General features: G+C 51.2%; 7 protein-coding genes across 7 annotated transcripts; 4 read left to right on the top strand and 3 right to left on the bottom strand.

The window, feature by feature from the left end:
- Positions 1-18: 18 nt before the first annotated feature.
- KD926_001447 (uncharacterized protein) lies at positions 19-2,982 on the bottom strand (the record flags this gene model as incomplete). The annotated part of the gene is made up of 1 exon (XM_053096679.1): positions 19-2,982. One exon carries the CDS (start codon positions 2,980-2,982, stop codon positions 19-21), a length of 2,964 nt encoding a protein of 987 aa, XP_052959198.1.
- A 1,586-nt stretch (positions 2,983-4,568) lies between these two features.
- KD926_001446 (uncharacterized protein) lies at positions 4,569-6,011 on the top strand (the record flags this gene model as incomplete). The annotated part of the gene is made up of 1 exon (XM_053096678.1): positions 4,569-6,011. The coding sequence occupies one exon, from the start codon at positions 4,569-4,571 to the stop codon at positions 6,009-6,011; it is 1,443 nt and encodes a 480-aa protein (XP_052959197.1).
- Positions 6,012-6,718: 707 nt separating this feature from the next.
- KD926_001445 (60S ribosomal protein eL13) lies at positions 6,719-7,840 on the top strand (the record flags this gene model as incomplete). The annotated part of the gene is made up of 5 exons (XM_053096677.1): positions 6,719-6,721; positions 6,847-6,880; positions 6,979-7,025; positions 7,156-7,314; positions 7,403-7,840. 5 exons carry the CDS (start codon positions 6,719-6,721, stop codon positions 7,838-7,840), a joined length of 681 nt encoding a protein of 226 aa, XP_052959196.1.
- A 654-nt stretch (positions 7,841-8,494) lies between these two features.
- On the bottom strand, positions 8,495-10,431 carry KD926_001444 (uncharacterized protein; the record flags this gene model as incomplete). Its single annotated transcript, XM_053096676.1, has 2 exons — positions 8,495-9,455; positions 9,515-10,431. The coding sequence occupies 2 exons, from the start codon at positions 10,429-10,431 to the stop codon at positions 8,495-8,497; spliced, it is 1,878 nt and encodes a 625-aa protein (XP_052959195.1).
- A 248-nt stretch (positions 10,432-10,679) lies between these two features.
- Positions 10,680-11,510, top strand: KD926_001443 (oxidoreductase-like domain-containing protein; the record flags this gene model as incomplete). Its single annotated transcript, XM_053096675.1, has 1 exon — positions 10,680-11,510. The coding sequence occupies one exon, from the start codon at positions 10,680-10,682 to the stop codon at positions 11,508-11,510; it is 831 nt and encodes a 276-aa protein (XP_052959194.1).
- Positions 11,511-12,026: 516 nt separating this feature from the next.
- Positions 12,027-12,760, top strand: KD926_001442 (DUF3245 domain-containing protein; the record flags this gene model as incomplete). Its single annotated transcript, XM_053096673.1, has 2 exons — positions 12,027-12,208; positions 12,286-12,760. 2 exons carry the CDS (start codon positions 12,027-12,029, stop codon positions 12,758-12,760), a joined length of 657 nt encoding a protein of 218 aa, XP_052959193.1.
- Positions 12,761-13,543: 783 nt separating this feature from the next.
- KD926_001441 (HSF-type DNA-binding domain protein) lies at positions 13,544-15,490 on the bottom strand (the record flags this gene model as incomplete). Its single annotated transcript, XM_053096672.1, has 4 exons — positions 13,544-14,775; positions 14,831-14,898; positions 14,960-15,058; positions 15,132-15,490. The coding sequence occupies 4 exons, from the start codon at positions 15,488-15,490 to the stop codon at positions 13,544-13,546; spliced, it is 1,758 nt and encodes a 585-aa protein (XP_052959192.1).
- Positions 15,491-16,471: the final 981 nt, after the last annotated feature.

Genomic DNA, 16,471 nt, shown 5'->3' with positions numbered 1-16,471 from the left:
ACCCTCCCTTTGGATTCATCATGATGTTATGTCGTCATCCGATTCCCACGCGCAAAGCTCCTCGGCAGATATGCGGTCCTTCAACCATTCAAGGATCGTATCGGTCCCTTTGGCAACGATTTGCCATCGAGGTACTCGAAAGCTATTACCTGCAATTTCAAACCTCCTCAGAGCCGACCCGCCACCCCAGTTCTTGCTGGATCCTTCGGCTCTCAACAGACCAAGTTTCGGCGGAAGGGACCCTATATTATTGTTCCCTACATCTAAAACCTGGAGACCTTGTACAGCGTCAAAATCGAGACTATCAAGACGGTTATCGGCAGCGAGCAACGTCATCAAATTTGGATAGCTCAGTCGCACTGGAGGAAGCGACCCAGAGAGACGATTATAGGAAACGTCAAGAAATGTAAGTGACGGAGCTTTCAGATAAGTGAAGACTGGAGTCAGCGTGGTCAAAGCGGTGGCGCTTAAGTTGAGATTCTGGAGACTAGGGAGTTCGAGGGAGGAGTTCAGCAAGGAATTGCCATCCATTGGATTGTTGGACAGGTCAAGGTCAATGAGGTTGGCTGCAAGCATGCTCAGAGCTGGAGCGGGGAAAGAACGTAATTCGTTGTGCTGCAAACATAGGCATCTGATTTCTTGGGAGTTTATTTCTTCGAGCCTGTCAACCTGTAATTCTTGCATGTCGGTGTATGATCTATCGAGGATTCCCCCCGGTTTGATCTGCCAAGCTGATGTCTGCGCGGGTGTTTCTGGCGCAAGCGTAAATTGAGTTGCCACAGATCCCTCGTCATCATCAGTATCTTGGACTTCTGGTTCGCATCGATTACGTAGGTCCCTTTTGAGGTCGTCCGTGTTCATGCTGAGGAACTTTCGCTCCCTCAGGGGGTTAATGGCGATCCGGAATGTTGACAGACTTTCAACCAACCCGATTCGTTCATCCAGTTTTGAGATATCATTGCTGGTGAAGTCGACATGTTTGATACTTTTCAGCTCAACAAAGCCAGGCGGTATCTCGCATATCTTGTTGTCCTCTGCGGATAGAGTCAGGAGTTCCCGCCACCCAGAGAGGCTGGGCAACTTCTGGATACGATTCATGCTGATGGCTAAAGTTTGCAGGCGAGGTAGCTCGACATCTCCATCTGCTGAAATTTGCACCAATGCGTTGCTGGAAACGTCGAGACTCTGAAGAGTCTCTAGTTTTGTTACGCTGGCAGGTATCAGAGATCCACTCAGCTTATTCCTCTGAGCATTGAGATCCTTCAGCGGAAGCTGGCTCAAAGCTTCGAAAGGCAGATATGTTAGCTGGTTGCCACCGAGATTCAAGACCCGAAGGCATTTAAGCGACTCAAAATCGATTGGGAGATCTGTGATGGAATTGTTGTGGAGATCGAGGGTTTCCAAATTTTTGAGACGTCCGATGTCCGATGTCAATTTCCCCTCTAATTGGTTTTTGGCTAATCTGAGGTCCCGGAGAGACTCCATCTCCATAATTACATCCAATTCACGCATTGTCAAGCTGTTATCAGAGAGATTGAGTGTGTGCAATCGCTGTAGTCGTCTTAATCCCATTGGTAGAGAGCGTAGCAAATTTCCGTGTAGATCTAGAAGCTCAAGCCCTCCGAATTGGTTTCCGTTTTCGTCCGTATCGGGGTCCAAATCTTGCACGTCCTTGTCGGGGAAAGCAGCATCTGGGAGCTCGGTGAATTCGTTATCCGCCGCAATGAATTTCACAAGATCCACACTTTCATACCACTCCGTGGAGGACTCGGGGTCAAAATCATACATCGTCATGACCTCCTTTGGCAATTCTTTCAAGGACATGGCGGCAATGTTCAGGTGGCCAGATGTTCGCCCTGCCTCGATGCGTTTATGAATAACCCGATTCTGAGGGTCCTTTGGTCGCTGGTTAAACGGATCCTCGACGTCAAAATTGTCATATGTGCTGGCAGGCGAAGAATGGGCGGCCTGTGCGGCAGCTTTTCGTGCCGCTTTGGCCTTTGCAATACTCTCTCGTAGGGCGCTCGACGAGTTCGAGACTTTCCTGGTCTCTAGCTCAGATTGCTGACTCGGCGTCAACTCGGAGGTAGTTTGCTTTGTCGATATTGGTCTTGAGGGTTTTGAAATCTGCTTGGGGCCTATGGGAGGGTTCACCGGCGTTTTCCGCGTTTTCGTAACTTGAAGTGAAGGTCCAGTGTCCGAGCTGACACGGGTGGCAGAGGGTTGGCTAGAAAGCGCGCGGGGTTTTGGCTTGGTAGGCGTCGTTTCACTGTGGGTATCGGTCCTGATGGAAGGCTGCTTCAATCTGGACGGGCTATCTACAACCATCGGCGTAACGGTCTCAGCGGATGCACCGTTCGTAGACATGGACGGGCGCGATCTGGATGGAAGCCGCATAGCTGATGCGGGACGAGAAAGATAGTCATTTCCGCTGGGTTGGCGGGACGATGAAGACCTAGACGGCGATCTAGAGTAGTTGGTCATTGACGACGGCGGACGTGAGGGAGAGCGCATGGGGCTGGTCGCGTTAAAAAAACTAGATTGTCTTCTTAAAGGTGTAGGCGAGGGTGGGATTTGCGACAGCGTTTCGATGGTCCGCTCTGAGAGGGAGGGGCGCGCTCGGCCTCGATTGTCTGCATCGTGTATCGGAATTGCGCATTCATCACTGTCGGCTTTGACGGTCGCGCTTTCGGGGTTGATCTGTTCGCTATGAATTGTTCCAACCTGCGGGATCCTCCCCCTCTGCTGTGGGCCGTTCGAGAGTTTTTCAGGACGCATGTATTTGGGATGTGGCTTCTTGAACACAGGCTCCTCCGAAGGGCGTCGTAGCCTGCCAGAATACAGACCTGGATCGGTTTGTAGTTTCTCGCGAGATGGAGAGGTGCGGACGGATCTAGACGCGGTAGAGGTGGGCAATGGTAATTTTGACGCCGGGCGAGGAATTCCGCTGGGTTTGCTCAGGGGCTTCAGCTGCCGATCCATTTCCACATCAATGTGACAGCAACGGCTAATCGGTTGATGATAGTGTTCGTTGAAGCGCTAAAGAACTCTCGATGTGGAATGAGGGGTTTCAAAGGAGAGAAGGGGATATAGTGCTTCGGAGGAAATTGTGTGATTGTTGAAGATGAACAGCTCAAATGAAAGAAAATAGAACAGCTCGGCGATTTATTAGGGTTTGACCAGATTTGTAGGGGCTCCGATTTAATATCGCTGCGGTGGGCATATGGAATATTAATGGTGGTGCTATTGAATTATTAACTTATTTGTTTACGCCACCTTCTGCCTGAGGCTGCTAACTAACTAGTTAACTAACTAAATGCCACTTGGCTTAGTAAACATTGCCAAAAGACCAGGACTCTTAGCTATACATTGCAGCTGGACGAGCATGAGGATGTACTGTGGTCCATAGAAAGCAAAACAACAGAAATTAGGTAAAGAAGACACGAATTAATTGTAAAAACAAAGGAGAAAGTGGACGAACGTTAAAAGAAAACACATTCACAACAGACGCCTCTTATTCCGTACAACGCAGTGCTTTCCCACTTTCAGCAGAATTCTATCAATGGGGCTACGATTGATTGATCAGGCAATATGGGCCAAGTACAGACCTACATACATAGGAACAGGACTCGACTGTGCCGAACGAGCTATGTGTACTGTTGTGTAGGTACTGTACAGCATTTCCAGTATACATTCATTGTATAGGCGGCTGCTGAGCACTGCCTCTGGGTACCTGACACATCGTCCGTGTATCTCCCAACTACTGTAGAAGTACAGAGAAGGAGCCTTGATCCGATTCAGGAACCATCGACCGTGGCCGGGCGGGTTGCCTGAGTGACAACAGCGACGACCCATGGGGTCCAGCTTCTGTTTACCTCGCCGCTAGCCAGATCCGGCATGGTGGCATACTGGCGCGCGGCTGGGCTCACATGGATCGCGGTGGCCGGACGTGGTTGGACGAGGCGAGGGGATCACAAGCGACCTCCCAGCCTCCCGATGTGCGAAACTCCCGCCGGTTGCAACATCCTTAAGGCATCAAAGTACCCGTGCTCCTTGCTTTCACATCATATCCCCCCCCATCATCCATCTTTCTTTCTCCATTCCTCCGCTCCCCTGACGCCCTTACTTCCTTGCGCCTTTCCCCTTACTCCTCCCGCACTATCTACGAAGCTTCCATAACTCTATCCTGATATCTTTATCGAATCGGACTAGTAGCAGTCTTCGTCCGCCATTATCGACTTCCCGTTCCCTGAACGTGCCTGCGCAGCCCTATCAGTGATAAGCAGCCCGATCTAAGGATACCTGTCGTCGCAACCCACAGCACAGTCTCCCTTTACAATCGCCTCTACAGTCGCCTTAAACTCTCCGAGTTCTGACTGGAAATCCCGACCTTATCGCAAAGTCTCGGTCAGCCAACCGAACTATCGACTACCGGTATGCGATTGACCGCCGCGCGACAGCCGTCTCAATAATACCGATGATGCTAACTAGTTTTCAGTGCGCCAATCTGCACGGTCGGGCTTTTTCCCTTCGCTGTCTCCCAACATCGCCTCCCCGTTCAATAGACCATGTCACAAGACAGCGAGACCCGGCTTGCGCAGACGTCTCTAGCTCCTCCGGCAGAGATCTCTGCCCCTGCCACCCCTGTTCTCCGTTCAAACCTTTCTGCTTCTCCGGAGTTGAATGTAAGGGCCGAGAGCCTTGCTTCACACTCTGAAAAAAGTAAATTCCTTTCTCCGCCAGCGCTGTCTTCATCGGACATGACCCCACCACCATCCTCCCAAGTCCCCCCCGCCCCCTCTCGAGGAACGAGGTCCCGATCTGGTTCTTATCTTGCATCTCCACCCGATATCGAGAAGACACTCTGCGTCGCCTACGGGGCCTCCGAAAACCTTCCAACTGCCGAGGAGATCGGCGCTGCAGACGAAACAAGGCTCCGTACGATCGCTAAAGAATTGCTGGGTGTGGCTCAAGAGGCCCGGATGTCAGCACTGCATTTCAAGCTGCAGAACAGTCTCTTGTCTTTCACGAGCAATGAAGCCATAAAGCGGGCCGAGGTTGAACATCAGTTAGCCCGAAGAGAGGTTGAGATTCTTCAGAGCTCGGAGTATCGCAGTCGTCATTCTGAAAACAAACCTCCCCAACCAGTTACCAACGTGGAATTGGAACTTGCCCTCAAACGTAACCAAGACCTCGAAAGAGCCAATGCTACCTTGGACCGAAGACTTCGACGATCGAAGAAACTTATCGAACAGGAGAGGGAAAGATCGGACCAGTTGAGAGAAGAGAACTGTTTGCTGAAGAAGCGCATCAGAGATAATCGTGAACACTTTTCGTTGATGATTGAGAATGGCTCGTTGTCACCAAGTCCGCAAACAGAAATTCAGACTCCTCACAGAAGGCCCTTCCCACTTTTCACGGATGACAGCCGAGGGGAAAGCAGCAATCCATTCGCAGCTCTTCTAGCCGCAGATCGAGTTCTCAATCGAGAATCCTCCAACATTACCTCTACCCCTAATCGGGCCCGTGTCTCGAAACACGATGCAAGTGGGCATGTTCGTGGGTCGCATTCGCTGTCGTCTCTTCCCATGACACCCGCCCGGTCTCGAAACCACCGTCACGAAACCAACCAATACCACACTCCAGGCAAGGAATCATCAGAGGCGAACCGTGACAGGGATAGCACGATCTCCGCATCCGATATAGAGGAAGCTGAAACCGAAGAGGATATTCCCCTTTCTCAGGCTGGTAGTTTGGGGTCCCGCATGTTTCAACGCAATAAAGCTCCGATAAACCGTGGAGATGTTCGAAGCGTGGTGAATGCTCCTAAATCTAGCACCCTCCTCCAGACGAAATTGTTTGGTCAGGTCAAGAAAGCCACCGTTGAGCGTGCGCCGAGCAATCTTAAGCGTAAATCAAGTCTTGACGGTGCGGTCTTGAAGAAGAAAACGAAAGCTGAGGAAAGAGTGGGTCTCGGTATTGGCACTTGGAACAGTAACGAGACGGCTTAGTGCATAAATTCTTGTGCCCATTCTGCCGTCATGGCGATGGAGACCTGGGGTTTCAAGATTGAATCGTTTACGTCCAGTTTCTGCTTTGGCTTGCGCCTATGCTTTGTTTACTTGGCCTCGCATTTTGTTTTTAACAATCAGTTACGAATGATGACCCGTGAAGATGATGGATGAAATGGGGTTTTTGGGCGTTTTCTCCACATTTGATTTTTCTTTTCGTTTTTGTTTTTAAATGAAATCTTCTTTGATGACCTAAGGGCTCATTGATTGCGATTGTTCCTCGAGATCAGAGTTCACGAGTCTGATTGCCTATGAAAGGTAAGACAATGCACTTGATCGCCTTGTGCAAGAAAAGAAAGAAAAATGAAGAGGAAGAGAAAAGAGGGCAAGAACCCCTTGGACCGGGACGAGAAACCGATTGTACTCCGGAGTAGACTGCAGGTCTAGAAGAATGAACGATGGAGACGTGAGCTCCAGCCATGAAATACTCCGTAAGCATACGAGGCGCCACATGTGGCGGTGCCGGGCAGGACGGCCATTCCGCATTGGGCAGCCAGGGTAGGGCTCGCTAAGCGAGGCGGTGCGGCTCTGCGCGGCCACACCAAAAAAGTTCCACCCCAATATTGAAACGAGGAGTTTTGAGATCCGACCAGCAACCACCCACGACGACGACGACAATCTCCCGGCTTTGATCCCCATCCGTCACAATGGTGCGTTCATGAACCCTCGATTCGGTTTTGGATATATCGATATGTCGAAATATTGGATATTGGATATTGGAGAAATTGGATGTTCGATTTGCAGGATGCTAACGAGTCTTTGGTGGCGTATGTAGGCGATCAAGCACAACAACCAGATTCTCAACCAGCGTGAGTACACGAACCGACTCAGTTTTTTTCTTCTTCTTTTTTGCTCATTGATACTTGATGATTTCGCACGGAGCTTGGGTCTAACATTTTTTTTCTAGACTTCCGCAAGGACTGGCAGCAGCGTGTGCGCGTGCACTTCGACCAGGTACGAACTCGAAACACCCTTTTCCAACCCGAGCCGCATCGCAAACAATTAGTTGCAACAAGACTTTCAGCGTCATTACTGAGATACACGTTTTCGCATTATGAGAGACTTACTGATCGCGGAACTATAGCCTGGCCGCAAGCACCGCCGTCGTGAGGCCCGTCTCGCGAAGGCCGCCGCCGTCGCTCCCCGTCCGGTTGACAAGCTGCGTCCCGTTGTGCGGTGCCCTACCGTCAAGTACAACCGCCGGGTTCGTGCTGGCCGTGGTTTCACCCTGGCCGAGCTGAAGGTAAAAATTCGCCCTGCATCTTGAATGCGGCAAAAATGGCAATCGGTGCGGAAACGAAGGCTCACTGGTTCTTTTTTCGTCAACATAGGAAGCTGGTATCCCCAAGAAACTCGCCCCCACCATCGGCATCGCCGTCGACCACCGCCGTGTCAACTACTCCAAGGAGTCTCTGGCCGCCAATGTCGCTCGTCTCCAGGACTACAAGGCTCGTCTGATCCTCTTCCCCCGCAAGAGCGGTCAGTTCAAGAAGCTTGACTCATCCGCCGACGAGGTCAACGCTGCCAAGGCTGCTTTCGCCGTCGAGGGCAAGACCGAGGGTTACGCCACCCGCGTTGGGGCTACCTTCCCCGTCAAGAATCTCTCTGCTGAGGAGGCTGTCACTGAGGTCAAGCGTGACGATCTGCCCAAGGGTGAGGAGGCTGCTTTCCGCCGGTTGCGCGAGGCTCGTAGCGAGGCTCGCCACAGGGGTATTCGGGAGAAGCGTGCTAAGGCCAAGGCCGAGGAGGAGTCTGCTGCCAAGAAATAAATGTGATTCTCAGTTAATGATGAATGGAGTCTGTTTTCACGTCGGGAACTAGTGTACTGTGGCATGGCGTGGCGCCGCTCTTCTCTTATAACCTTTTGTCCTTAACCTAAAAAGCTCCGAACCTCTCGAAATGCAAATGTCCCAATTTAACGTTACATGATGGAAGTTTGATGGCGACATGCGGATAGACTTCCGGCCTCATATGGTGTATCATGATATCGCATCCCGGACACTTGGGCGATTGGAGATGGAGCCTACGTGACTGTAGGCTGCGGCTTTTTTACTTGAAACTTGTGTTCTATGGATGACCACTTGGTAGACGCTCAATCAAGCTTACTCGGCGAGTAAATGGAATAATCCGTATGATATCATCGGAGCCACGCCGTTTCTCAAATTCCCTCTACCGGGGCTTTGATGCTCATGACCAGGGTCATCATGTAATTTAATTTAAATTTAACCAAAAAATGTTCACCAGGGTGATCGCCAGTTTGCGCCAAACCTCATGCACGACCAGTTTGATTCGGGTCAACTCCGTGTAGTCATTCTATCTTTAAGAGAGCAAATGATTTCCAGCGACCTGGGCCATATATTAAGTCGATAGAAACGCCCTATACATAGGTAGAGACGGTATCTTTTTTTTGGCTTGTGTCTGTGCTATCGCTCTTCATTCTTGGAGGACAGACTTGCACCAACGCCAAACAGAGCGCCAAGAACATGATTAGTGGCCTGGATAACCACATTGGCATCAAGACCACCTGCCGATCCTGCCGGGCTACTTATGTTCTCATGGATGACGGCGTTGAATAGATCCTTAGATTCCTGTTCTGTTTTATCCCCCAGAGACCCCTTGTTTGTTGAGGAGCCCGAGACGGTAAGACCTGGGGTCATTTGAGGTTCGCAAGCCCATTCATCGATGGTGATTTCGCATGAGAGCATAACCTTGATTGCTGCATCCTCCGATTCAAAAAGCATCGATGTACGCTGAAGGTGGGGGAGAATCTTGCGCAAGTTTGTTACTGTGAGGTTCTCCGTCACGCTCTGCAATGGTATATCGTCCACGCCCGATTTGCCATCGAGCAAGGCGGTATGATGATTCTCAAGCTGCAACCATACGTAGGCGCGCGATAAGACTGCCTCCCAGTACCGGTTGATGCCCCAGCAGAGGCCCGACACATCTAACCTCGTCAAAGGATTCTCTAATCGCGAATTGATCCAAATCCGTAAGTATTGGGGTATTGGGTCAGGTGTTGTTACTGACACCAAAGCCTGATCTTGGAAGTTTGTCTCGTAGACCACGGATATACTGTACAGTTCGGGTGGAAATGGGACTGGCGCGGAAAACATTAAGCTATGTCTCTCCAGGAAGACGAAGGTCGGGTCGGGTACAATATCCGAACGAGTCTTAAGGGATAAAGGAGCAAATATCGTCAGATGCGGCTTTTCCTGAGCTTTTCCTCTCAGAGCAAAAGGGTTTGATGGAGAGGGTGGTGCGGAGATTTTTAAGGGGGCGGTTGAAGAAAATGGAAGCAGTGTCGAGATGAGTGATGACACAGGTATATCGGTGGGACGCATGGCAGCATCTGTGGTGGCAAGGCATTCGGATGCCAGTAAGGAGCTTTCTAGAGTATCAGCGAGCCACGTCAGACATAACGGACATAAATCGGTAGCACTTACATGATTTTGCTCACGTCGGGCTCAACGTCATCATCATCATCCTGGTCAAGACTCACCGACCAAGATTCGAGGTCCGCAATCTGCTTTTTCAGTTGTTGCGCGTCGGCAGTAAGCTCCTCCCTCAATCTTCGCTTTTTAGCCACGGGTTCTGGAAACAGTGCTCGGGTGACTGCGATGGTTGACTCGAGCGAGCTCCCGGTTTCTGTTCCATCGTCAACATTTCTAAGTTTCGAGGGGCTTTGCCCTAGGAGGTCGGTTGGTCGTCGTCTTCCGAATCGTTGGGTCGTAGGACTACTACTTAGAAGCCTCCTTGGACGCCCAGCAAGCTTCTCAAGCCCTAACTGGGTAGGGGTCAGGGGCAAATCAGGCTCCTCATAATCCTCATCCATGGCCGGCGGATTCCAGTCCCTTTTCCGCTCGTTTCCACCCGTGGCGCTACCCAGCTCAAGCGCCAATTGATCCTCCGGGGTATTCGTGACCCCCGTATCCAGCTCATCTCTTTTCATCCCTACTGGCGACTGGAATGTAAGGTCCGAGGGAACGATCCTCCTTGAAACTCGTCTTGGTGGCGCAGCAAGCGCATCTAGCCCGCTTGATCTTCGATTCGAGAGCGATACAGGTGATGGTTTGTCATTGTTGGAATTTCCCATTGGGCTCGCAGTTGAAGACAATGAGGGGCGGAGAGCTTTTCGATCGCGCAAGCCAAACGTTTTCGGTCCGGCTTGAGATTGTTGGTCATTCACATTGTGTCCACTGGGCGATCTTCGCGAAGTCAAAGACGGTACCCTATTGCTGCGACTTTGGCTGGGATCTTCGGTAGTATGAGATTTCGCTCGGCTGGCCTTGGTCGGCGCTAGGTATAAGGCCCGATCAAGAGAACGCCCTTGAGGCGGCGGCGGAAGCGGAGGGGGATTCATTTATGACGCAGCGACTGGAGGGGCGGCAATCGTCTGGCTGGGGTATTCGCCGCTATCATGGAGGCGGGCACGGCATCAATGGCGAACCTGGAAAGAAGATGGTCGGGAGAGAATGCGATGCGCGTTTGTTGACCTCCGGCGCCGAGTGTGGGGTTTGCACTGTTTGCACCCATGACATAACAGCCCCTCGGAATCATCGCCGCACATCACCGATTCTTTCGCAAACCCCCTCCTCGGCCATTACCACGATGAAGACTCGCTTGATGCAGTCAGGTCAGTCGCTAGCCCGAAGAGGCACGCACTTGGTAGACCCAAGGCGCGTTTTTTCCAAATGTCGACGTTTGCCCTTCGCCTGGCTCGCATTTGCCAACCAACGATATACCTCCGCTCCGTCGCTCCGTCGCATGGCCAGCCATGCAAATGCAAATCCTCAAGGCAACTCGCTGGGTCTGGGCGACTCCAACCCATCGCAAGCATTCCCATTGTCCGGCTACTATCATGACATTCTTTCGAACAGTTCGCCATATCAAGGGCAAGCCTCTACTTCGCGACCCGCTCCTCGGCAATCCGCCGAGCAATCATCCCCTGCCGCTACGGTTGAACCTCAATCTCCACAATATAAAATGTCCATTGTATTCGGTACGCGGCTAGCTGGTCCTGGTCGTTCTTCGCGCTACGACCCGGGGAACACGGCGCCAGAATCCACTTGGAAGACTGTGAACGGGGTGGCGATTCCCCCACGGCCCGAGGAGCCTGACAATTGCTGCATGAGTGGCTGCGTTCATTGCGTATGGGATGACTTTCGGGATGACATGGAGGATTGGGCTGCACGACTCGAGCAGGCCAGGGCCAAAACCACCACACCCAGTCCGGCGAAGGAGATGCGTCATACTCCCCGGTCGGAAGTCAAGTCTGCCAGTACCAGCATGGATGACGATGGCGGTGGCAGCGAAACGAATTGGCCCGTTTCGGATCATACAGAGGATGTCTTTGCCAACATACCAGTGGGAATCCGAGAGTTCATGAAGACGGAGAAGAAATTGAAACAAAAACACCAGCAAGAGAGTGCCTCGCCCTGAGTCATTCTACATAGTATATAATACCCTCTCATTTGACTGGCGGATCAAAGCAGTTCCTTTTGCTCATCTACTCCCTGTCCTTTCCGTGTTGCTTTTCTTTGCGTTCTTTATTGATTTATTTTTTTCTTTTTCTTTTTTTTTACCTCTCCCCGTCTTTTTAGGGGGATTGTACCTGTACCGTTATATAGAGAAGATGGTTGTATAGAGTCACTTAGATGTATGTATATAGTTACTGGCCCAATGAATGATGCAATGAATCTATACAAAATCCGTTCATTCCCTGAAGGCTGAACCACCCGCAAAAAAGAAAGAGCGAGAACAAGAGAGAGCAAGAGCAAGAGCAAGATGAACCCACTCAAAGCCAAGAATACTGCCACAGTATGAAGCAATCGACCGTGATCGTTATTTCTAAGGATGACTTGTTTTGCCGTCCTCCGCCGCCTTTGAGGGTTTTGGGCTTTCCAAAGTCTGGATCTTTCCACTAACTACAACAGCAACAAGAACGACAGAAACACTATGTCAATATCAAAAAGTGAAACCGACATTATCCTTAATAAGGCTAACGTTTCCCTGGCACGCAGTCAGCGACTCGTTGCTTCGTGGCTTCCTCCGCCGACCTCAGAGGAACTCGCCAATGTTAAATCCGAAGAAGAGCTGCAGCGGGAGGAGGATGAGATTTTTACCGCGGTACCAGAAACGTACGTTGCTGCCCCATCTTTGCTAGTGTTAGCAATGCGGAATGCTAATTGATGCGCGCGCTTTTCCCCCGCTACAGATTAGGAATCGGTGCCCCGTTGCCGACCAAGGCGGCTGATGGAACTTGGAATCGCGCCGAACTGGACTCCAACGACAAGCTGCGGAGACAGCTTCTCGGCAAGAACTATAAGAAGGTCGTCGCTGCTAGTGCAGGAGCTTCCGCTACCGGAAATCTTGGGAAGCCTGGGCTCCGCACAAATCTCGGGCCCAGCCCGAAGGAGGTGGACGACGAGGATGGGGAGGATGAGGATGAAGGGCGGACGACAACAGTTGGAACGAGCAAACGCCAGTTGAAAAAACGGAAAGCTGTTATCGAGAGCAGTCAAAGCCCCAACGAGACAACGATGAACCCGGGTGAAGGGCAAGAAGAATCCGCATCACTACAAGAGGGGATCTCATCCCGACAACCACCGAAGTCTAAATCAAGCAAGAAGGCAACGAGTTTCTTGGATGAGCTCCTTGCAGATCGATCGAAGAGGAGGAAGAAGAAATGAACTCGGTTATCGGCCCCTTGATTTTATTCCGTGTCATCATTATACCCAGTGAGTTTGTTAATAAGCTCGTGGAGGGCGACAGACAAATCACAAAATTTGACCTATACATATGTCCTTATATATATATATAGAAAAAAGTGAAGCTAATCCCCATTCCCCTGTCAGCTGATAAATAGGGATTCAGCCCACCAAGAGCCTTAAGTTGGTATCGCTTTGCTGCACCCAAATGACGACTATAATTTGACAGGATATGAACTCCGTAGCAAATCAAGCCTTGAAATGTCATCTTTTGCACTTTCCATCATGCGAGAACATGGTCGTTGTGCCTCGACACTTATTCTGCCCCCCAAAAAAGAAAAGAAAAGAAAATTGTGATAAGCGTTGTCCCAAAGTGTGCACAAGGGGTTTCCAATGGCCATGAAAAAGCCAAACCGCCAAGATGAATTGTACAAGAGGTATCCCATCCGGGAAAAGATAGAACAAATACAAAAGGACAGCCAATTTACATCCTGATGCAATATGCCACACGATAAGATAAAGGAAACCGAATAGATAGAGAGCGGGAAGGGGGATGGTGGTAAGTGGAGAAAGAAAAGAAAGAGAAAAGAGAGAGAGATGTAGTCGTCTGTTTTTCTTCCCAATGTTGCGCCATGACTGGTAGCCAGCGACACTCTTTTCCTTAGCATCACGGGCTTCCTTTATGTCCTTCAAATTAATATTAATGAGGTGTTTTTGAGAAGGGGGAACGAAAAAGAACGAAATATCTGATAGGGGATTTGAGATTTATTCTAGTCGCTTCCGTTTCCTGTCATCCGCCATCGCGTGTTGGTCTTCGTCCGGTCTTTCCGCGGTATCGGCCGGATTCAGTAACGAGTGGACATTGCTAGCCATACTGGAACGTCGGGTTGCTGGTAAGGACGACTCGTGCCGAAGGAACCTGGGGCCTCCCAATGACCAATGATGATCAGCATTGGGAGTCGAGACAATGTGGTCTGGATTAAAAGGTGGCGTGGCATGGCGCGATGTTTCTTGAAAACGGCGTGGTGCACCCATCTCATACTGTGCTAGAACATCCCTAACCTGTTGCTCACTTGATGTTGGGGTCCGGTGCGGCGACGGAGACCATGGTGCCGCAGCTGACCCAGGCTGGTGAGTCGACGGGAAGGGAGACACGCCTGGTGGTGGCCAGCCGTGCTGCCGAATGTCCGCAGAGGTATGCCGCCGAGCCAGGTTGGGCCCCGGTGGGGAGGACACGGATGAAAGAGGATGAGGCATCGGCTGCTGAGGTGGCATGGCAGGAGGGACTGGAGGTCTATTGTAGCTTGGCGAAGAATTTCCTGCACCGATCGAGCCATAGCGACGGGGGGAAACAGCCAAGTGTGGGGGAACTGGGGGACGAATCATGTTATGCCTGCCCGCATCCATCATCGAAGGCCGGCGGGAATCTTCCTGGGGCATTTGGCGCGGGGAGAGTGGCGGACCCGGATCGACCGAGACGGTGGGAATATAGGACGGGCGAACGGCAAGGTACGGGTCGGGTGGCTGTTCGAGTGCTCGCACGGCTTCAAGATGTTTCTCCAACTCCGTTTGCATGCTCGACACATCCCGATATAACAATCCGTCACGGTCAGGTATCATTCCCTGCAGGAAGCGTGAGATCGAATGGGTCCAATGGTAGCATCGGGCTACACTTTCCGCCATGGACTGGTATCGGGCGTTCAATGCCACATTTCCTTCCTCTGCGCGACTCAGGCGGTTATGCATGTCATATAAAGAATGCTCTAGGTTCATCAGTCGCGCCTCGGTGGCATCAGGAACAGGCTCGGCGGGGGTGCCAGGCTGAGACACGGCCGTCTTATGACCAGGAAACGAGTCGCGATGAATCAATGCGTGCCGGGATGCTCGCCTTTTAATCTCCCGCAGTCCATTGAGGTCGCCACGTTTAAAATTCCCATTCCCATGTTTGAATTCCCATAGGGCAGAGTCAGGGGAGCCGGTATGAAAGACGTCGCTCACTAAATGTCACTACAATTAGCAGCGGTCTAGGTCCCAACCCAGGGTGTAACATACCTTTATGGAATCCATACATGTTCAGTTGCCGGACGAAGGACGAGATGTTGGTGTGCTTGAAATATTGTCTATGCGAATCGGTCAGCTGAGGCTAGCTGGGGCTTGCTGACATTAGAGGGGAAAACGCACGCAAGAACTTTTGAGAATTCGGATGTAGGAGACATGACGAAGCTGTCGTTGGTGTTGGACCACGAAATCAGATGTTGGATGCTGGGATCCTCTAGCATACTGTCCGGTACCATTAGCAATCCCCTCTTCCTCAAGAAAAAATTCTTTCCACTCTCGGTCTGGATGGACGTACTTGTACAGCTTGTGGATAAAGGCGGTTTGCACAACCTTAGGTTGTTGAGCAGCCGCGGCAGCTCCGATAGCCTGATTTGGGGTGGCATAATTATTCACATTCCCAGCCTCAGTAGAGCCATTGGAGGCAGCAGCAGTGTTTGCGCCTGCTCGATCACTATCGGGGCTGCTGTGGATCGGGGGACCAGCGCCCGTCGCTGCCGAAGCATGTGGAGTGAGTTCCATCGGGTCGCCCGTGGACGGAGCGGACGAAGGAGGGACGGAGGAGGAAAGAACAGGAAGTTTTCGTGTCTTGCCGGGCGCATCTGTAGCACCAGAGATCCCGGTGTTTCTTGACGGGGGATCGGCGAGGCCGCTCATCTCGCGCGGCGGAACAGGGGGGGGGGAAATGGTAACGGCCGGGGGTCCGCAGGAGTGGAGGGAGAAGGCCGGTTTGCGTTCTTTTTTTTTCTTCTCTTCTTTCCACCCCTTTTCTCTGGTTTCTCTGATATATAGATTTAGTGGGGGAACACTTGGAGATAATTCCCTCTGTTGGAAACAGAGGGACGATGAATGACACGGAGGGAATAGGAAACGAGGGCAGCGCGATCGAAAAGCACTCGTGGATGCCAGGCGAACGTGGGAAGGTGGAAGATTATCACGGAGTCTGGGCCAAGAGGGCGCTGATCAACACCCAAGAGTCTCCGCTTTCCGAATCATCGCGAGGCCGTCGTCCAATTTAAGAGTCTGATTCTTCTGATTCTGTTGATGCTCACTGCGGTGGTAAATATTGAGGATTAATCATTCGATTTTCCTGCTTCAATTTGTTTTTCTCCCCCCTTTTTGTCCCCTGGTTCTTTCTCGCACTGGCTTCGAATTTAATTTTCTCTGTCGCTCAATCTGAGACCGGAAAGGCGGTCGTTCCCCGATAGAAGATTTGATCGGTTCGGCTGCACCAGAGTTGCAAGACAATCGCCCTCACAACCGCAGGCGCAATAGTACGTACAACGGAACACTTGGTCAAGATCGGGTGAGTTGGGGGCTGTGAATAGTAGAACTGCTTCTTCCATGGGCCGAGTCTTTGTACGCCGTACCAATACTCTGTAAGAATCCGGAAATAAAAATACAATAGAAGAAAAGGAGGAGAAAGCCGAAGCTGGAGGGAGAAAAGATAAAGGAAGGGAAGAAGAGGAAGGAGAGGAAGGAGAGAAAGAAAGAAGACGAGCAAAAGATGCTGCGGCATGGATCACGAGGATGGTCTGGAACCTGCATGGAACCGCCATCTTTTCCCTCTCTCTTCCTTCCTCCTTATCTCGTTCTTTCCTTCAGCCTTACATTCGATCGATGATGACCATAATTTCA

This window comes from Aspergillus affinis (genome assembly GCF_023601865.1).
Source record: "Aspergillus affinis strain CMG 70 chromosome Unknown NODE_12_length_464043_cov_86_772839, whole genome shotgun sequence".
Classification (NCBI taxonomy): Eukaryota; Fungi; Ascomycota; class Eurotiomycetes; order Eurotiales; family Aspergillaceae; genus Aspergillus; species Aspergillus affinis.
Note: the sequence above shows the minus strand (reverse complement) of the source record. Positions and strands in the feature narration are given on the sequence as shown.